At 39.7% G+C, this 22,018-nt stretch overlaps 1 protein-coding gene across 1 annotated transcript; it reads right to left on the reverse strand.

Annotated features, from left to right (window-relative positions):
• Positions 1-212: 212 nt before the first annotated feature.
• Positions 213-21,880, reverse strand: plcb2 (phospholipase C, beta 2). Its single transcript, XM_085257621.1, has 32 exons — positions 21,386-21,880; positions 20,891-20,968; positions 19,620-19,688; positions 18,680-18,820; positions 18,226-18,305; positions 18,046-18,099; positions 17,885-17,960; positions 17,658-17,758; positions 16,824-16,984; positions 16,573-16,719; positions 16,328-16,485; positions 15,372-15,454; positions 15,181-15,265; positions 13,514-13,748; positions 13,350-13,432; positions 13,176-13,272; positions 12,995-13,079; positions 12,707-12,831; positions 12,295-12,446; positions 11,811-11,975; positions 11,017-11,116; positions 10,741-10,845; positions 10,473-10,537; positions 10,244-10,334; positions 9,691-10,116; positions 9,306-9,489; positions 8,685-8,826; positions 6,592-6,656; positions 5,979-6,038; positions 5,770-5,827; positions 3,193-3,276; positions 213-1,161 (listed from the first exon to the last, which is right to left on the reverse strand). Exons 1-32 carry the CDS (start codon positions 21,467-21,469, stop codon positions 994-996), a joined length of 3,807 nt encoding a protein of 1,268 aa, XP_085113747.1. The 5' UTR covers positions 21,470-21,880; the 3' UTR covers positions 213-993.
• Between the last annotated feature and the right edge of the window lie 138 nt (positions 21,881-22,018).

Here is a 22,018-nt window from a genome sequence, read left to right on the forward strand (position 1 = left end):
GATTCAGCTTCATTTGCTTTTCATATGATGATTCATATCATTTTGCTATGTGTCAGTATGATAATCACTTAACTTCAACAAATTACAGTTAATATAATATCTCAGGGATTAGCTAAGAAAGACAAACCTCCCCTTCAGAAATTTAACAAATCAACCTCAAAGATGTAGCAGTTTTAGTGATAGAAAAATAACACATATTTCGAGTAACTGTAAGTTTATTAATCATCGATTCATCACAGGAATAGAATAGGAGAAAATCCAAAGAGTACACTAAAAATAGGTTGAGCCACATTATAAGCAATCGTCTACATTTTCCAAACTTTCATGTTTTACATGCAATACAGGATGTGCCGTATACGTGGAATTGATGTCACAGGAGCTTCAAGCTTGTTACAAAGCAAATTTACCTTTGTTTGTTTTTTAATTTTGCAAAACATATGTAGTGGCTACATCACAGAGTCCAAGCGAGCACTTATCACACATGCAAACTGATGTGCCATTTTCTCGCTCAGCCCTGCAGACTCTGATAACCCATTTTTGCATCTACATTTAGTCCCATTTTTAACTTAAGAGAACAGAAAGGAGACCACAAGCACCTCTCTAAGGCTTTTAGAGCTACAGAGCCCACATCTGCAAGATATTTGTCACTTTGTCGCCTAATTTAGGGTGGGGGTTTTTTAATGGTGAAAAGAAACAGAAATAAAGAGTTAAATAGAAACTAAAAAAAATCTTTTCAAAATCATCTAATTTTGGAGTACCTGGACATTTGTGAAAACCTCATTATCAGCTCCCCAAAGTATACACCCACCTATGAATTAGCACAACTAAATTGCAACTTCACTCTGAGAACCTCTCATTAAGCAATCTTCTACGATTTCATATCCGCGCCCTGATTATAGGTTATGTAACAGTTTGAAAGCAGATATAAAAGTGAAAAAACTAAAAAAACATTTATAGCAGAGTTACACAGAGAGAGGTAATCAAAAGGCACATCTAACCTAGGAAGACATCTCCATAGAAGCCCACTCCCCCCCCACTCTTGTCGACCTCGTCGACCAACTCAGGGAAGTGCGCCCCCACACATACATTAACGGCCTCTCGCACTTCTCGTGCCAGCGATCTTGTTTTCTGATCGTGCTCCTTCAGGGCCTCTTGATTGAGCTGCCAACACAAGGGGCCAAAGGTTAGTCAGAGGATTATCAAGAGAATGGGCTGACATTTTCATGATTTCACACATTTTTCTTTTTAGGCAGGTGCTTATCATAATCTTTAGAGAATGATTTTCTGTGCTCGTGCAAGTAAAACTAAAGATCGACCTCAACTGGCTTATACCCAAGTTTGACTGATTGATTGCAAATAAGAGTGAGGGATTTACCAATATGGAAAAAAAGTGTCTCAATATTCAGTAAGTATGTTAAATACAGCTGCATACATTAGCTCACATTCAGTTCTCTTCATTCATCTGTTTTTAAAGCCTCACTTGAATTCCTTCCCCCGCCTCTCGCAATATTGAAAACTCTATCTGCAAGCTAATACTACTAGTGAGACATAAAAACACACTGTCCATCTGGCATTCGCACGTCAGTGTCTAAGCTGTCTTCTCACACCTCTTTTCACAATAATAACTGCCAACATTTCACCAATCCTAAGCAAAGTATTGTCATAAAAAACATTCTGACATCATTTACAGCGGTGGGAGCTTGATGTGTACTTTCTGCATCCCCCAAACTGGATGTGTCACGCCGCAGCATTACGTACATCCACTGAAAGGACAGATGGCCGTGGTTGGCAGTGTGGTTGAAAAACAAAAATTTGGTGGTTGGCTCAGTTTGGATTATAGATGCCTATAAGTCCATCAATGTAGTCAGATTTACACTACATTTGTTTGGACAGAAAAATCCAAAAAACTCTTGGTACAGTGAAGGTAAGGTTTGTGTAAATTCTCTCTGTGATTTTGCAAGTACAGTGTAAAACATTAAATCTCTATCATTATCTTTATCAAGGTCGGGTACTGGTCGACAACCCATTGTAGTTGCATCCACAGGTCAGGGCTGTATTGGCTGCAAAAGCGGGACCAGCACAAAATTAGGCAGACGGTCACAAGGTTATTCCCAATCAGTGTGCGTGACATGGAATAATGGGTGAGTACCCTTGGTTGATGCTAGCTCACACACAAGCGACATGCTCTAATTTTTACTCACTGATGGGCAGACCTACGTAAGAACTTATGCAGCGTTGGGAATAATTTTTTAAAGGACTCTGGAACTGCCAAAGAATGCAAGGACATGTATTTATTTTTTCTGTGACAGTCCCCCAAAAATCAGGTAATAAAGTATAGTCATTTCTAAAGATCAGGAGTCAAGGACCTCTCAGAGTTTCTATTGGTAAACATGACTGTTTTGGCTGTCGTCAGAGGTTTTTACAAATATGCAGATTTAGTGGAAACACGAATAAGGTGTGCAAGTGTAGTTTCATTTTTCTAAGAGAAAAAAAATAAAACCAGTGTGCCCTGGTGTTACTGTGTCAATCAATCAATCAATCAATATTTTATTTCTATAGCACATTTCAAAAGGACAGTGTCCATCAAAGTGCTTCACACAAGGTAGCAAAGCAGATTACATCAAAGGCAACAAAAAAAGTTAAAAACAATTAAAAACAGTTAGAGTTGCACAACTGCAGACACGGTGGAAGGTTAGGTAACTGGGCGCCAAGTTATTTAACATTTTAAAAGTATACAAAAGGATTTTAAATGATACAGTATTTAACAGGGAGACAGTGTAGAGTGGCTAGAACTGCGGTGATATGATCATGCCTTCTGGTGCCAGTTAAGTGGCGTGCAGCGTCATTTTGAACTAATTGCAAACGCTGGAGGAGAGAGAATTGGAGGCCCATGTACAGAGAATTGCAATAGTCTAGTCTCGAAGTAATGAAGGCATGGATAAGCTTTTCAAGGTCTTTATGTGGAATATAGGGCTTTGCCTTGGAGATTTGACGTAGCTGGTAAAAACCCGTTTTCTCAACTGAGGCAACTTGTTTGTCTAACTTGAGTGAGCTGTCCAGGACTACTCCAAGATTTCTAACGGTATAAGAGAGATGGCTGGCATAGGACCCCAGTGTATTAGTTAGCTGGTCCAGGGGAATGGGACTGTCAAAAACAATAATTTCCGTTTTAATTGAATTTCTTGTGTGTACCTGATTGGTCAAGGTCTTGATTTCTTCCAGTGTAGCAGCCTGTTTCTTCATCAGAGCCTCTTGCTGCGGACTGTAATCTGAAGACTGTAACAATACAACAAAGCAGAAAACATGTTGCAAGTGGAAAACACTATCGATTTGTGGTTTTGAAGTGTGTGCGAGCAAATGGGAATGTGCATGTGGTATCAAGTTTGCGATAAAGACTGTTAGCGTGTCTATATAAGCAGTTCATCTGCTCATATGTACCCGTGGGATCTATGGATGCAACCTGAGAGAGAGAATCAATACAGTTAAGTCACAGGTTGCACTTGTCGAGTTAGATTACAGATCCCCCAACTGGACTTGTGCATTCAATACTGAGCCTATGCTGATTAAACAAGTGATTGTGTTATAAATATCTGCAGTAATTAATGGGGAAATGTTGATTAAGTAGATCAACACCAGCTGCAATGTGACCCAAATGTGTGGAGGGATGAAAGTGAGGGGGGGATTTCTGCCATCTAAACTGAGTCGATCTGAGAGGAGCAGAGTGAAATAGCTGAGTCTTTAACCCCGATGCATCATGCCTGAATCTTGATGAGCCAACGGAGGAACAAAAGCAAAGCTCAGTGAGTCATCGACCACACATGGATTAGCTTGTAAACAGCTTCTGAGTAATGGACAAGCCTGGCCTATGGTCAGGGCCCGCTGCACTTTACTCACTGGGTGAAAGCGTGTGTAAGTTTGTGTATGCGTGGCCTGCTGTGAGTTAATGTGTGTGCATGTTCAAGCGTGTGTGGGTGTACCTACAGCTGTGTGAAAGAGAAAGGCTTTAGCATGCCTAGGGTATTATTTTTCCATGCTTTCTTCAAATCTTGGCATTCTTAACAATAGGTACACAGCTAAATTATATGTGATCTGGTACTGGTAATGCGTGAGTACATGAAAATTACTAAAAACAGGGATGTTAAGCTCATTTTACACCGTGTGCCTCATAAAGCCTGCGGTTAAGTGGGCCAGACGAGTGAAACTCCCCTTTCTGTCTATGTTCAACTACACATTAGGTCCCTGCAATAGTGCAATTTCAATAATACATCTTAGTTTTCTACATGATAGATGTGTAAAATTACAGAGTGGCTATGGTGGAGAGCTTAATTAATAGGAAAAACTGTAAAATTGTGAAAATAAGGTCTTCCTTTAAATTTTTCAGCCTTCCAGTCAAACATAAGGCCCCCTAGGTTTCTGGCTCTGCAGTTTCAAAGCAATGACCTCTTCATCTGTGAACATAGCAAAACTCTAACCGATCCTTCTCCTGTTTGCCTTTTTTGCAGTATAAGCTTCTTTCCTTTCATGTTTATTTTAGTGCTAGAAAGTACAACAGTTGGCACTCTCACATGGTTTGCAGGGTTATCTCCTGCCAGAATGCCAGCGGTTACTAGCCAACAGTGTGTTAGCAAGTATATAGAAAGCCACAGTAAAACTCAACCTTCAAATTTTATTTCCAGAAGTAGAAAATCCTTAAGGTTTTTACCTTGAAAGAGAGCATTTTTCATTACTAAGTTGCATTGCTGCCAGTGTTGTGTTATTTTGTTATTTTTCCAATGTCATTGCTTTTATCTTCCTTTAATAATAATAAAAATATATATTTTTTTACAAAGTAACATTCATGATTTGAATGTCACAGCTTTAGCCTGTCTCAGCCAGTGCCCACAGATGTACAGTAAAGCTGCAACTAAGCTAAATATTTAACTTAGCATAAAAGGCTAAATGTTTAGCTTAGCATAAAAAGCTAAATGTTTAACTTAGCATAAAAGGCTAAATGTTTAGCTTAGCATAAAAGGCTAAATGTTTAGCTTAGCCTAAAAGGCTAAATGTTTAGCTTAGCATAAAAATCTAAATGTTTAACTTAGCATAAGACAACAACAGATTACAGCGGAAACAGCTAGCAGGTGTTTGTTTAAAGGTAACAAGAAAGGTTACTAGTACAAGCCTGTTATAGTTAACTAAAATGAAACTTAAAACTAGATCTTTAAAAAAATAAAGCTTAGCAAATTAACTAAAATAAAATAACAATATAGGGAAAATGTCCTTTTAGTTTTAGTGTTTGTACATTTGGTGAAATTATTTTTCAAAACTTACCTTATGAAGCTTTTTATTGAGAGTCTGGACATGTATCAGACTTTGAGTCAACTGCTCTAAAAAGTTCTGTTTTTAATGTAATATCTGTTCTGCTTTTCTTACATCTTGCCTCTGACATTTGTCCTCAATACACAAATAATTACAAGAACTGAAACTCAAAATAAACTGAACTAAAACCAAAAAGTCAAAACAAAATAAAAATATAAACTAATTAGAATGACAAAACTAAAAAAAAGTCCAGTTACTGATTAATGTAAATTTGAGAACCTCTGTAAAGTGTTTCCCTCATTTTCCTTTTTCTAGGCTACGGTAACCCTTTTTCTGGTTGTAGTGTTACGTTCAGCTTAGCTTTTAGCAAAAAGATGACCACAAATGTCAAACAGTGCCTTTTATTTTGCACACAAACTAAAAAAAAAGTTTGATTGTGTTAGATCACTTTGAAACAACTTCTGTACTCACGGCAGCATTCGACTGACTCGCTTCATCCAGCATCTCAGTGCTCATTGCCTTTTTCAGCCTGAATGAATAAATTTATCTTTAATTAATCATCTTGTACAAAATGTTAAAAATTCAGATCTTCACTCTCGCTCTCTTAATTCTTTTGTCTTTCTAAAATAAATTGTAACTAACTTAGAGTGATGAATAAAACCTGAATGTCGTGAACTTACTTTGCTTTGTCTGTGGACGAACATTTCATATTGGCTTTTTTCTTGTTTTCTTTGGTTTCGCTGCAGAGCAAGACAAAGGGAACATGTGAGGATCTCAAATCTGACACTGAAAAGTGACCCTATAAACACCCTTTCTCCTTTAATCAAGAGTTGTAGGGCTGTGTGTGTCTTATGTGACCTTATCTTTATAGTGAAAGGAACGCTTGAATGCTGTGTTTTTGTGCCTGAGTGGACAGGTAGATGATCAAGCCTGCCTTTGCTTCCCTACTGCTGTTTAAACACCTGCTGGATAATGGCTGTCCTGAGATAACCATCTGCCAGCTGGGGACTTGGGATGATGCACACACACAGATATAACACCATAAGCCCAGCCAAGGACATTGGAAGACCCGCCTGCTGAGGTGATTCATTCATTATTTGAGGTATTCTCTTTGCTAAATGTCAAATATTTCACCTCAAATGGCACACACACACACACACACACACACACACACACACACACACACAGACTGTCACGGCAAAGTCTGAAGGGGCAGATTGGATGGACTCAGCAAAGCCTTCTGCTCCTTCATGTGCGCATCATGTCCTGAATGTGTTGCATGTGTGCTCACACCTCTCCAGGGTTTTCAGTTCAATGGCGTGCTTCTCCATGGCCATCTCCAACAGTTTGGCTAGTCTCTGTCACAACACAATAAGAAGATGGTGCAGTCACAGTAAGGATGAAGCTCCAACTCATGAGATGTGAATAGCTGTGAGTAACAATGTGAATGAAAATGTTTGCTTCTGTGCAAAAACTGGGGTCAAGCGGATTCTTTATATATAGATTGATTACTATTAGTAACAGCAATCCAGTTGGTGTGTAATTAATAAAGCCTCTGCTTGTCCATGATCCCAAACACACAACGAGGAGAGCCCATAGAGGAAATAGTGACTACATCCTGAATCATGGACATTAATCTGAGGTGAACAGGTAAATATATAACAGAGATTTCAGAGTGAGGAGACTAATGGCTGTAGGGGTGACCAGAGCACACAGAGAAGAGTTTGTCTTTCAGTTGTTACTTTTATAAGCCACTTTGTACTGTAAGGACAGGATGTGAATATCATACCCGTTTGATGCCTTTTAGAAACACTTTACAACAGTAGGAAGGCAACAGCTCCAAACATTAACATTATAGATCTAGTAATAGTGTTAAATGCATAGCATTGTTACCATATAAGCCTACTTCTTTTAACGTTGGAAACAGGCCTCACAGGTATCACCGTGCAAAATAAAAATAATATTTTATTTTTCAAAGCAGATTACGTTTAAATAATATCACCGAACGAGTTCATGATGTCTTATCAGCATCCTGATTTTTACTTAAATTGGGGTAAATCATGTCTTAACTGATTTACACTCACGAGCCACTTTAATCAGCCAATCACATGGCAGCAACTCAGTGCACTAAGGCATGCAGACATGGTCAAAAAAACTTACTGAAGTTCAAACTGAGCATCAGAATGTGGAAAAATGTGATTTAAGTAACTTTAAATATGGAAAGGGTGAGTATTTCGGAAAATGCCGATCTGCCAGTGAGTTTTCTGGGTGGAAATAACTTGATGATGCCAGTGGGCGAAGGAGAATGGCCAGACAGTTTTTAGCTGAAATGAAGGCAATAATAACTCAAATAACGGCTCATCTCAAGCAAGCCATACAGGAGAGCATTTGCAGCCTAAAACTGCACCCGGTGCACTTCTATGAGCTAAGAACAGAAAATGGAGGCTAGAATTTTTATGGGCTCACCAAAATTGAACAACAGAAGATTGGAAAAATGCTGCCTGGTCTAATGACTTTTGATTTCTGCTCAGATATTTGTTGGTTTGTAGCATAAACAACATGAAAACATGGATCCATCCTGACTTGAATGATGCAGTTGAGGCTGCTACTGGTAGTGATGAAGGTCTGGGGGATATTTTCTTTGCACACTTGGTGGCTGACAATGTCCATCCCTGTGACCACAGTGTGATCGGCATGGTTGCCTCCCACGGGATACCGCACAATGTCGCAAAGCTCAGATGATCTCAAACTGGTTATTGGTTGAACATAACAGTGAGGGAGATCATGGATGTGCAGCTGAGACATCTGAAGCTATTGTGTCATGCTATCATGTCAGTATGGATTAAATGTCTTTTTGAATCTATTACAAGACGAAAATATGAAGGCAAAAGGACGTGTGTGCCTTATAAAGTGGTAACTGTATTCATATAATCAAGAGACATACGTGTCATGTTTCTCTGGACTAATGTTTCTGTCCAACTGAGTTAGTATAACCCTGATAGCCAATCTCCTTTATCTCCTAATTCACCGTCTTCCAGCACACATAGAAACGATGGCTTTACAGTATTTAGTGATTATACTTGTCTGGCTCATGTTTGGTATTTGGGCAGGTGGAACACAATAGATTTGATTGGAGTTGAAAACAGCTGCCTGTGTCACGTAGCGAGTAAGCCACTGAACAAACACGGTGTTTTGTGAGTCATAAAACCAAAATAATGAGCAGATAAGATCCTGAAATATTCCATAGAGCTGAGGGGACCTTTTACTTGCAGCAGTAATCATTTGGTTCACTGTTAATTATGACAGTATTGATTAGTGCGCCTTTAAGCACAGTATCTGGCTGCAATGTGTGTAATGTGTTTATTGTCACCTTCAGTGTCACTAACCTCTGTTGCACACTGCTCCTTCTTCTTCTTCATCTGATCATACTGCTCAGCAAACAGTGTTTTTATTTCAGACGTCATTTTTTCCTTCAGCTCCTGCACCCGCTCTGTCTTCCCATTGGACTCAGGGGTGTTGTCACCTCCCCTGGTGAAAAAATAACATGACACAATAAATCAGTATGTGTGGGCAATACAGTTTATTGACTAACAGCCACTGCCCTTCATAGCTGACAACCATGAGCTTCCAGAAAATACTATACAAAATGCTTATTTGGCCTTTAGTAACACTTGGTTTGCTCTGACAGCTCAGTGACAAACACTGCAGACACTCATTTTCTTCATCCTCATCTTAATAGTCAGTGTCAGCTAGAAACGCACATTAACTGTAGCTGTACTCCTCATGTTTCTAAATATAGTCTTATTAATCCAAAAACAGCAACATTATTAGTGAGTCACTATTAATTTGTGGAGATTTGAGCGCTGCTTTGCAGGAAACAGGACTGTCTCCTTCCAGCGGGATAATCAAAAGCTCTTTTGTCAAGCACCCTAGCTAAAATATATAGCTGCAGATTCACTCTGGAAAGCTCTTTGAAAACAAATTTGGGAAGGAAAACATCCCCTTACTCTTTTTTCTTCACTGAAACCTTCTTCTTGAGGGCCTTGAAAGAGTCGGAGTATTTCTGAATCAGATCCTCGCCTTTTTTCTGATACTTCTTTTCTAATTCTTTTATCTCTTTCTCCTGACGCTTGATGACCTTCTGATAGCTCTTGTGCTGTGTCAGTTCTTCAGTAGTCACAGTCGAAGGCTCTGCAGCACAAACACAAAGGGGATTTTTTTTTGTGAAGTCTTCTTACTTTTCAGCACTGGATATGCAATTATAATGAATCTATTCAACAAAAAATAACTCTAAATTGTTCTGTATTATCCTTGTCAGAGCGCTTTTATCCAGAGTGTATTGACAAAAGGAAAACTATGATGAGTGCAGCACATGAAGTGCTGCAGTGTTACCTTCACTGCCCGTCTGCGGCTGAGATGAGTCACCTGATCCTGCAGACTCGGTGGTTGCAACTGTTGGAGAGGGAACGGCCGCAGCAGAAGGCGCTTCAGCAGGTTCTGCAGCTGCACTGGCTTCCTCTTTTTTATCAGATGTAGGTTCGGGGTTTGTGCAAGACTCGGTGCTCGGTTCTTCTTTGGCTTCAGGAGCCGCTTCAGGCTCCGGGCTTGCTTTGGTCTCCTCGGGTGAAGGAGAGGCTTCAGGAAGGGTTTCAGATCTGGAGCTTCCTGTATCTGGTGCTGCATCGGCTGGGGCTTCATCGAGAATTTGAGGGGTCTCTGCCTTGCTTTCTTCCTCCTTTTTAGCTTCTTCTGCACCAGCTGCTGGTGGAGACTGGTCAGTGGCATCAGCGGGCGGTGTAGGTTCGGATGCAGCTTTTTCTAGAGGAGGAAGTGATTAAATGCACCTTCAAATACACCAGCATTGAGACCAATTGTGTGAGCCACAGACAAGCTCAAAATCTTTGCAATGCAAGATCTGAAGTGTCATCCTCTAAAGCTTCATTACCTGCAGCAGGGGCTTCACTTTCTTTAGCTTGGTCTGCGGGAGGCTGGGCTCCAAGAGGCAACTCATAGGGAGACACATAGTCAGAAGATGACTGTGGGGGTAAAAGAAGAAAAGGACAGGAACATAACAATCTAGCAAGTGGTTATATTCCAGGAACTCAATTAGTGTTGTTAGGATTTACTGGAAATCCAAAGGTATTGCTGATGATGTTTTTTCTCTCTTTTTTTACCTGTTTGGGAGGTTTTGTGGTCTTCTCTGTGCCTTTTGTTGGATTAAATAAGGCATCTGTGAAATCTGCAAAACAAACCATTTTAATGAGTGTACAATGATTTATTCTTAAACCAAACATAAGTGTGGGTACGAAGACAAAGAAGAAAACAAAAATGCTTCCAAACTACATTAGTCTTCTCTTCTCTAACTGTCACTCTGGCAACAAGGATTCACTCGCAGCAGAGGTTTTCTTCTTTTGCAAAAACACAAAGTAAAAGGCTAAGCACCTGCAAAGGCAGCAGGGATGTAGTCCTTGACCTCAATGTACACAAAGAGAGCAGGCAGAGTGAGGGGCATGTTGCTCTCACTGCGCAGGCAGATGTGGTGGAAGCCTGCAGGACATGAAAATAAAACCTTGGTGAAATAAAAGCAAGGCAGCAGCTTGCCTGATGCAGAAGCTGGTTAAAACAAGCTGGCAAATGTTCTGAGGCCTAGAGTGATTCATTGCTTTAATTATGTATATTAAATGAAGTATGAATTCAAATATTCTCAGCTTCGCTGACCTGACTGGATGGCATCAAGAGGGATGATTCTGTGTCCCACAAATTTGCCATTCTCTTCATGGACAACGATTCTTAAAGATGCCAATTCTGGCAGCAAGATCTAACCATGTAAACAACAACAGATATGTTAGTGACACATCATTTCATTCATTTATTCATCAAGGAGCCAGAATTTCTTGTAATATTTTAAAGTGGTCTTGAGTATGATTTCTCCAGGCTTTCTGAATTTCTTTCAACATTTTTCTTTGGACACCGGCTGCTTTTTAACTCCTTTTCGATCCTGTCCTTGTACCTGGGCATTTTCAGAGGAATGCTTTTGTGTGTATATGTGTTTTTGTTAAGATGCTTAACACTGATGTATAAACCATTCAAGCATAATACAGGTATCTAACTCAAGGTGTGAAAAGGATGGAGGAGGTCAGGAGGGAGGTGCAACATCTGGTAAGCATCTAAATGGCAATGGCTTCATTTTTTTAGCATGACAATGACCCCAAACACACAATAAAACACTATCAGTCTTGAACCTTCATCCCTACTAAAGCAGTGTGGGATCGTCTTAACAGAGATCGGAACAAAAGGCAGGCAGCATCCAAAGAAGAGTTTTGAATGTCCTTCAAGGAGCCTGAAGAACTATTCCTGTCAAAGAGAGTTCAGGATGTGATGAAGAAAAATGGTGCTCATACCAAATACTGACTTTCAAGCTCATTATAATTGTACAAGCTCTGTTTTTGCCTTCACATCAAAATATGAAGACTGAGGAGTGGCTGAAAATGTTTACATGGTATTTTATTCACCTTCTCAAAAACAAATGGCTCTTCATTCCACACTGGATTAATGGCGTTGGGTGTCGTGGACCACTTGGTGCGGTATTTCTTCTTAGGGTCTCCTGGCAGCCCAATCACTTCCACCTCAACCCCTGTTTTTACATTCTTGTCAGCCAGAAACTGCCCCGAATAGATCTATGGAGACAAGTAGATATGATTGGACGACTTATATATACAAGTCTGGACTTTTGAACAGCTGGACTCCTATATGAAGCAAATTATGTTTTTATTAAGATATCACACAAGGACAACATGGACAAACTTCCCAAAGCCAAAACAGCCATCTGTTATACACATACTGCACTAATTCTTCATGAGTTTCTCTGCATGCAGAATGATGAAAAGATGGAGCTTGAAACTCAATTACTCTGACATTCAGCTTCCACAGATAATAGGAGCCCACACTGATGGTTAAAGAAAGAGACACTCTGTAATAACAGGGTCGTGAACCTGCCTTGATGGTCAGTGTGCTCGCCACAACGGTGTCAATCCTGTCACAGAAAGGGTCAAACTTCTTGTCATTGCGACGCATCACATCGTGCTTGAGGAGGTAGCCCGTTCGGCCATTGAATTCAAACAGGGCCATGTTGAGCTGCATGGGGAAATCTGTAAGTGAAACACAAACAGCCCATTCACGCCACTTGTCTTCAGCTTAAAGGGAGGCAGCGAACAGAGGCCTGTGCAGCACAAAAAGGTGCAACACTGACCTGCTGTGGCGAATAAACAGAATAGATTTTAAATGACTAAAACACACAGTGTCATCAGTGTGTCAGAAAACTGTATTTAAACAGGAACGGTAGACAGTTCCAAACATTCACAAAGGGTATATTTCTGAGCATTTTAAAGTGTGATATCTCCATTTTTACCCATCGTCTGGTAGTTGAGCGCCACCATCTGGCAACCAACGTTCCAAAAAGGTTGGGGATTGTAGTTGGAGGAGTCCATTCTTGTTCCTTTGGGGTAAATCCTGCTCATCTGCCTCTTATTATATCTTAGGTAGACAGTTAGGGAATCATTTATTTATATTTCCGTGTCCCCCCCCCCCCCCCCCCCCGACCCCAATAAACTGAATGCATAGAATAAATTTGTCGTATACTTAAATGGTTTTCATTTTTGTCGAGCATGACAGCATGTGATGCACTCCTAAAGGATACTCAACAAATTCAACGGCACTCTTGGCGATCATTGCCTCCCCTTTGGTCTCCACAAAAGAAGAGATGGCGTAACTCTTGTTTTTCTCTGCGAAGGGAGAAGAAAATGACACGTTACCAAGGTTACATCGAGTTGTACCTGTTTTGTTTGAATTTAGGTTAAATTTGTTGTTTGCAGACATACTTCTGGCATTTTCAAAGGAGATGAATTTGTTGGGCTGGATGTAGTTGACTATGGATGACATGGCCTCATATGCTGTTACTTCTTGTCCAGCTGTGCCCTGCGGGACGTCAAAAGGAGGTTAACTTATATTTGGACTCTCCTGGCTGGAACAAATGATGTAAAACAAGTATTTACCTCATCTGATGTCTTCATTTTCTCCTCATCCTGTTCCTCTGTGTCTTCTTGCTCCTCATTTTCCTCCACAGTTGCTTCCGGTTCTGGTGAAACACATAAAAACAGTGTCAGTGACACCTGGAAATAAAATCACACGTCTAAATCTGGAGTATAACTGAATTTGCCTTGTGGTTTTTCATTTTCATCTTGATTCTCCGGGGTGGTTGCTGCTGGGTTGGCCTCATCCTGGGAAGTGGCGTTCGGGGCCTGGGCATTCGTAGCTGCGGCTGCGGTCTGGTCAGCGGCTGCTGCGGCAGTTTTCTTATTCTGGGCCGGTTTCTCATGGCTGCCCTTCTTGTTCTTGATGAGGATCTTACCCAGGAGCTCAGACGGGCTGGGGATCTGCTGGCCCGGCTTCAGCTGAATGTTAGAGACACAAACAAGAAGTTTAAACAATGACAAAATCGATTATATTCAGAAAACATCAAACTTATACTCTTACTTTTGTTTCAGAGGGATTTACATCAAAGTTGTTTAATGTTCAAAGTGTCATTGCTAAATTTAATCAACTTAGTCTGTTTTTTGTTTGGCTGTTGAGCATGAAACAAATGTAGTCTGTCATTAAAGGAAAGCTGTTTTGAGTGGAAAGCAATGGCCCTCATTTATTAACATTGCATATGCACAAATACGTGTAATTTAAACACAAAAGTTAAATAAAAAATGAAATGAATGGCTGTTATTGACAGGTTAACTTAAAAAGACATTCACATAGTGGACTATATGGTATAGCCATACTCCGATTACATCTTCCTATTTCTTTGCTATGCAGTTTTTATTTATTATCCTGGGCTGCATTTTGGAGAGACTGTTTAGTATTTTAATTAACAGTAAAATACAATAAAACTGTTATTATTATTATTATTAATTTATTTACCTTTTTTTATTTTGCCTTTTGCTCAATTTTCAAAAACATACTCCTCCAAATTTTCAGAATTACAATTAAATTAAAAAAAAAAAAGAAAACAAAAAAGAATACAAAATAGTAAATGGAAAGGTGCAGACTTTAACCTTTTTCTTCTACACATAATCAACAATAATAGCTATTATTTTAATAGTAGTAATAGTAGAAGAATTTGTTTTAAAAGCTTGTGTTTAATTTTCCTAAGACAGTCAGGTCATCATGTGATCATATGCATGGCCACAGGGACTGCTTGACCTTCTAAAAGAAAAAAGCATTCAGGCATTTGGATGCATCGAAAACCTGAATGCATCCTCTACATTAATGTTGCATTCACTGACATTACCTCACTTCAATAATTTAGCCCAAATACCATCATGAAAGCTGCCTTTATTGTCTGCACACTGATAAAAAGCCGGATGGTCACTCTCCCATTTAGCTTGTTGCCTTTACTTAAACCTTTTTTAAAAACAAACAAACAAACAAACAAACAAACATAAAATTAACAACATATAAAATAAACATCTTTTTTTTCATACTTCAAAAATTGAGGCCTGGATTCAAACTGTCTGCTGACGACCTTTCTAAAACACTGGTTTTGTCCCTAATACCATCTAAGATAGTTAAACAGACACAGCCTCAGGAATATAAACACATGCAGGCCTAAGAGGAGCTGACAGACTTTGTTTCTGGGAATCTGAGAGGTTCTTACAGCAGATACAAGACAGAGGACAACAAACACACCAGTGAAACTTGAACTTTGCCATTTATTGCCTTCATGTCGTTGTGATTAAATAGCGAAACTCATCCGAGTCACCCAGCGTAGCATGATAGCATCTAAACTTTATCTGTTATTTTGACAGCTGGCTGTGCTGCAGCAGTGTACTCACTCACAGGGTATTTGTCCAGTGGCTCTGTTAACAGGGCATCACCAAATATGGTTTTGCAGTAGTTGGCCATCTTCTCCTGCTGTTTCACCCTGGAAGAAATCACATTAATGCCTGTTATTATTCGTGATACGTGCATCAGAACAGCAGCATCAATGGCATGTTATGACACGGCTTTATTTAAAGCTCGGCTCTTACGAGTCAACGTGGTTCTCGAAGGAGAGGATAACGGGGTACTGTGAGGTCTTGAAGGCGCTCTCTGCAATAGCCTCTATCACGTCCTGTCAAGTGTCACAAAAAGAGGCCTTTTAGCTGTTATTTTGTAAAAGTGGATTTTTACTTTTGGACTTAAATTTAAAGAAATGAAACTGGCAATAGCACATTAGAAAACTTCAAGAAGTTAATGAGACGCAGAGCAAAAAAGAAACAAGCTCACTAAAATAAAAATTATGAAAACATGAACATTGTGTCAAACTGCAGAGGTGTTTCTTGCAGAGGCTGTGATGTTGCTGAACTGAACCTGCACGTTGTGCCTCGGCCTGGGGCTGTTCATCTCCTGCTGCCCTTATATGGAAGTGTTGAGTGTAAGAGAATGGCCTATCAGTGTGTTTGTGTGTTACTGTGTACTTACACTTTCGTGTTTCGAATGTTCTCTTCAGCATGAATTAAAGATAAGTGTGAGCAGCTTTTTGGTGTGCAAGAAGCTTAGATGTTGCACATTCAAGATGTGCTGGCAGGAAAATGGTGACGGTCATTTACTTGGACTCAGCCGTCGCTTTCTGATCACAATTTTTAACACCAAAAAAATAATACTAGAAATTTGAATATTAAATTTGTTTATCGTTACCATTCTTTCCTTTCTGTAAAGGCTGCAAAATATTAGAGTGGACCCTTTACGTTTTTCCTTATCTTCTATACTATATAGAAGACAAGAAAAGATAATAATGTAGGTGTACTTAACTACATCAGCTCTATGCACTGGTGGATGGTCATTAGTTGTGGCCAAAAAATTCCAGTAACCCCAAAACTAACATTTCAGCACGACATTAAAAAGGTGGGAATATTCCTAATATGGTAATGTGAACAGTTGCAGAGGAAAAATTTCAAATACTTGGAGGGTGGGAGACTGAGGGCACATGAGTATGTTCAACAACCTTGAACAGGATCTCAGTGGTCATGGTGAAGCCGTGAGTAATGATGGGCTCTTCATCTGGAGGTTTACCCTTCCAGCAGTCCAGCTCCAGGCAGCGGCAGCCGGCGAGCAGACACTGGCGGTACATCTCTGGGGAGGACACGCCTGAGAACTGACCAGCTGCACAGGGAGAGAAAAATGAAAAATAAGGCACATTGTTAAGCAGCATCTTAAAGAAATCATATCCATTTCTCTTTTTTTTCTGACCTGTTAGGTATGTGTTGTGTGACGACTTGACGAAGTAGTGAGGTATGGGTTGGGTCATGTCTTGAGACTTGGCCAGACTGTCTTGCATGACCACTGATGTCTCTGGACCCATCAAGTAGAATAAAAGACCTTCTGGAGAAATCAAACCTGGAGATGGGAACAAGAGACCATTTGAAGCAAAAACATAAGGAGGGTGATTGTGCCCATTATTCCATCCTCAGCATAGCAAAGTGACCACCGCTGAATCTCACCTCTGTTAGAATTATTGGACAGGGGCTCATACTTGTCAATCAGTGCCTTGATCTGATCTTGCCGGAGACGCGGAAACAGTTCCTCATTCAGCCGAGAGTCTCTCTGCTTCTCGTTGAGGAACTTGGTGAAATTCTCCTTCGTCATGGTGGGTTTGGTGGAGCTGGAGGGCGGGGCACAGCGAGACAATCACATCTTGGACTTGCACTTACTTCAGGCTGCAGTAATTTGCCTGAATATTATTACCTTTGTTTCTGATATTCTTTATTACTTGCTGTATGGGTTTGGATACATGCGTGCGTATGTGCAACTAATTTATGCAACTTATGATTGCACTGCTGTCCTTCTTGGCCAGGACACTCTCTTAAAACAGATTTTTTTCATGATTAAATACAAGTAAATAAATAAATAAAAGCATCAGCGATGCCCATAAGGTTCCTCATCCCCATCACGGCCAATTTCCTGCCATTTTAGCTCAGGCAAGGCTGCTGAGGCACGAGCTGGAGCACAGACTGGCAGTGCAAGACCAGCATATTACATGAGGCACCTCTAACTTTAGTTTGTCAAACTAGGACAATTTTTTGCTTCATACATTTTGAACAGACAATGACATCATTTTTGAAACGAGTAGATTTAAACACCAGATGAAGAAGGTTTACCACTAACCATTAAATTTATTATTATTTATTTATTTTTTGCTTGACAATTTGTGGAAGTTTCAAAACGTAAATGCAATAACAAACTAATTATGAATAAAGCATAACTACAGCTACAGTAGGTGTGTGATATTCAGGCTGTACAATGATCAGTTAAGGACACTTCTACAGGTTACTCACTAGGAAGTGAAGATCTCATAGATCTCAGGCCGAGGACAGAGGTGTGTCATAAAGCTCCTGAAGGCAGTCTCAGTGAAAACATCAGGCTTAATGGTGTCATACTGAAGAACAAAACAAAATGTGCAGACGGGTTGTCAGAAAACCGCAAACTGTTTTCATTAAGTTAGATAAGAATAAAGTCCAAATTTAAAATGTATTTCCACTCGAAAGGAGATTTATTTTCTGACCTTTCCTTTGGGGAGCTGTGCTGCTGCCAAAGCACTTTCTACCCTCTTTTTATCCGCAGGGAACATCTTGTAAATACTGAAAAAACATAGTGAACAACTGAGTAGGAAACACAGGTATCTGCTGAACAAATGAACCAGTATGTGGTTGTCCTGAAACTTACTGTTTCACTGGGATCTTCCCATCTTTGTTGGTCTGAAGAGAAAGCCGGACATATCTAAGATTTAATAGTATTTCCATTAGAATTCCCAGAGCACGTGTTATCCAGCGCATGATGTGATTGCATGGTATTATGTTCCCTCATCATCTAGAAGCTGTAGATTACGTGATGATGTTCACTTACATTTTATCCAGGAAGACCTGCCTGCACGCGTTGTTTCTTGCAGCGTTGTAGGTGATCGCAAGAATGTCGTCCGCCCAGTTCTAATGTGCATTTTTTTTAAATTCACAAAAATAAACAGAGGTGCTGCATGAAATTCGGTGTCTGCATGAGTTTGGCTTAAAAGGTCATAAGCGTCTATGCACAAGCTCACCACTAGAGGGTGTTGATGCAGAGTTAGGTTAGGAAATGAGAGCAGTGAATGTTGTATTTGAACAAAGCACTATTGAGATTTCATTACAGCAGATTAAATCTGGATGTTGGAGTCACAGAGTCTAATTTAGACTGAAAGGGAGGGGTCGGAGGGGTTGGGAGGGAGAAGAAGCAAAGGCTCCAGTGGTATAAGGGCTAGAGGCCTTTGGCTGTGTTTGAACAGTCAAAGGGGAACAGCTACTACACAGATACAGCGGTTTATTACCTGTGTCACTTTTTCCTTTGAGGCAAAGAAGTTATGATAGGTCAGGTTCACCGTGTCTGGACCCGAGACGATAGTCAGGGTTTTGGCGAGATGGTTGCTGTCCGGGAAATCCAAATTAAACACATTTCGGACCTTTGGGTGCTGTGGACAAATAAAATTTATTATTTCATGTTTTAGCTGACTAAACAAATCTAAATCTGCAGCACTTTGCTGTCTGCACAGATTGGACACCTGAAAGGTGCTTCGACACATGCAAATATGCTGACCAGCATATGCAAACATATGCACAACACACTGAGAGTCGCGCACTTGCTTATATATACGCACACACAAGGCGGTCATGAAGAGCACAAGCACACATGTGCTGCCTTCCTGTGTATGATGCTTTACAATCACCTCTCTATGCACGCCTGACGTCAGCATTGGAGCAGCTTTCCCAAAAAGTCCTAAGGGACCAAAAGATGAGGATGTGCTTTCAGCAGCACCCCATCTGTGATGATGCATTCTCCCTAAGGAGAACAGATTTTTCAGATTTCCCTCCCGTAAGGGATGATGACAGCTGCATAATGCAGCTCTCTGCGGAGGCCAGCGAGGAGTGGGAAAAGAGACGAAACTACAGCTGACAGCTTTGGAGCTCACTCGAAACTCGCTCACAGAAATCTCCCGCCATGACTCAGCCTGTCGTAGGGTGTGTGTTTATGTTTGTTTGCGTGCCAGTGCATCTGTGTGTTTCTGTGGAGGAGTAGCCTGGGTTCATGCGTCCACGGCGCTTTTTTTTCTCTCTTTGCAATGCAAATATGTCTGTCAATATTAATGGACAAACAAAGGACTCGACAGATATATTTGCATGCTTGGAGAGATTCCTCCACACAGAGCACAATCATTAAGCTCAATTAAATCAAAGTGAACGCCACAAATTAAATAATACAAATGGACTTACTTTGGGAAGTTTTGCATATTTTCCTGTTCTGGTATCTCTGATGGTAGCAACATCCAGGAATGTTGTCTCCTAGAAACAAGAGACAAGAAATCATCGTGGATACTAAATTCAACGTGTAGGCACCATTCCAGATATGGATTAGATACAACTCACCCTTTAGCAAAGTAGAAAAAAAAACACGTTGCCCATCAGTAAAATAAGTGAGTTAATAAACAAGCTATTTAAGGCTGGGAATATTGTAGGGCTGTTTTAACCTATAAATGAGTAAATAAATGCCAAGTTCATTCTGATATTTTTACAAAGTAGGGATAGCTTGTTGTTTCCTGTTCACTTTCAACAGACAATACATCTGTAATAGCAGCAGTGATGGGGTGGTCATGAAACATGGTTACTTAACAATATTGTGTGTTGATCATGAGGAGGGTCAGCGTGCCAGAGGTAGATATTACATTTTTCTTCTGTTATTACCCGTAAACAAATTAGATGGTTTTTGGGGAAACTGTGACATTTAGCTAAGCATGTTTCCCAGTATTATAGCTAATACTGGTGTAATTACAGAATTATTACTTGGTAATAACTAAATCTCTGTTATTATTGATCCGCAAAGTGCTACTTAAGGATTTTTGTTTGTTTGTTGAATGTATTCTCTTATTTATTATATTTTATATTATATTTTCCTGACTCTATTTATTTTTTTCTTTTTCCATTTTGTTTTGTTTTCATCTGAGGCGCATCATCAGGGGGAACATTTGAGAAGCTATTATGAAAGATATCACAAGACAAAGTGAAGAACATGTAGACATCACAGTCACAATAACAATATGATTTCCTATATCACTGCCTCCTGCTTTTAGTTGTGGTGACCAGTATGACCAAATTAAGAAAAAGAAAGCAAAGACATTTCTTTTATATTATTTAGTTTTTTGAGCACCTGTAATTTTTTCAGCCAACATTTGCTTTTTACACCTATTTTATCTTAAAATTTAGTTTTGGTTAACTGTGGTAGCACATTTAAAGAAGACCTTGCCTGTTTAGTGAGAAGAGAAAGAGAGATGAAGAGTAAACACAGCTAGACACCTTCATTGAGTGCATCACAGTCCAGCTGCACAGCACAGTAGGACAGTGAGCCCACATCAGCACTGATCGATAATCTATACAGACTGCTGAGGCCAGAAGGTGGTGAATGATGCGCTTACATATCTCACACCTTTAGCAGATCCTAATCACATATATTTTACCCACACATCAGAATGCTGCTGGCTTTTCCCCACCTTGCTTTGGTTAATCCAGTAGACGAAAAACCCTTTTGGATCCATCTTCATGGTGACAGGAACGGTTTTGGTTGAGTCCTTGATAGAGACAAATTTATTCAGTACTTCTTGTATCGAGCTGATTGACAACAGTAGTCATCTAAGGGTAGTGTGCATCATAAGATGAAGACCGTACAACATTATAGAGGAATAATCTTTGACGTGGTTCTGGTAATTGTTTGAGATGGAACCCGTGAAACAGAGATGCTTTTTGGCGATGTGCCGATACTGAACCTGATATTTAAACTGCATTTGTAGCTATATTTAAGTTATTAGATAAGAAATTAATGATTAGTGTTTTAAAAACAGATGAAAACCATGTAATTTCACAGAGAAGGCTGTATTGCTCACAGGAGAATGAAAATAAGCAACACTTACTGATGTATATTTAAACTCCTAAACACTCTGGTTAATATTCAAGAATCAACAGCTTAATTTTTTTCAATATTCACTCACCTCTGACCACTTGGTAAACCTTTCTCCTTTGACCAGGTAGTCTTTGATCTCTGGAGGATCCAGAAAGTATCTTTTCTTATTCATTTTGTCCTTCTAGAGTGGACTTTGTTTCAGTTAAATAGCCTATTATTGCTAAAATATATCCACTATCTGATTCTCCACCATGGTCAGAACTATTAACCAGCTTATTCCAACACTAGCAACCAAAAGATGCACTAAACTGGAACTCTGCTGACCTGCCTGTGTCCAGGACGCACCCAAGAAAATATGCATTGCAAATTAAGATGAAAAAAAAGAAAAGAAAAAAACAGGACTGAAGGTTAATCTGTTGCCCATAAAATTACAGTTTATATATGTAAGATAAAGGTTACATAAGTATATGATTCTAACTGTCATTCACTTAAAGTAAAAGCATTCACGTGTTTATAAAATAAAAAGATAAAATAATAAAAGGCAGAAATTAGATATTTAAAACTCTTTTTTTAACATCCAGCTCCCCCATTAACTGTTGCTGTGACAACAATAACTGAAATTGCTTTTTACTGAGGAAATAGTTCCTTTAAAAAGTGATAACAGGGTAATCCTCTGGGTTCTAAAAAGTGACAAAGTTTTTAAGCCCCAAATGAATTCATA

This window comes from Mchenga conophoros, linkage group LG19 (genome assembly GCF_057382185.1).
Source record: "Mchenga conophoros isolate Kocher_MC1m ecotype Shallow Benthic linkage group LG19, M_conophoros_male_GT1.1, whole genome shotgun sequence".
Taxonomy (NCBI): Eukaryota; Metazoa; Chordata; class Actinopteri; order Cichliformes; family Cichlidae; genus Mchenga; species Mchenga conophoros.

What these genes read in the sequence shown, in the direction of transcription:
- plcb2 (XM_085257621.1), bottom strand. Translation starts at nt 21,469, where the DNA reads ATGAATAAGAAAAGATACTTTCTGGATCCTCCAGAGATCAAAGACTAC. An exon ending in AATATGCAAAACTTCCCAAA is followed by an intron (nt 18,821 to 19,619) that starts GTAAGTCCATTT and finishes ATTTGTCCACAG; the next exon opens with CACCCAAAGGTCCGAAATGT. An exon ending in GTTTCAGTGAAGAAAAAAGA is followed by an intron (nt 8,827 to 9,305) that starts GTAAGGGGATGT and finishes TTTTTTCACCAG; the next exon opens with GGGAGGTGACAACACCCCTG.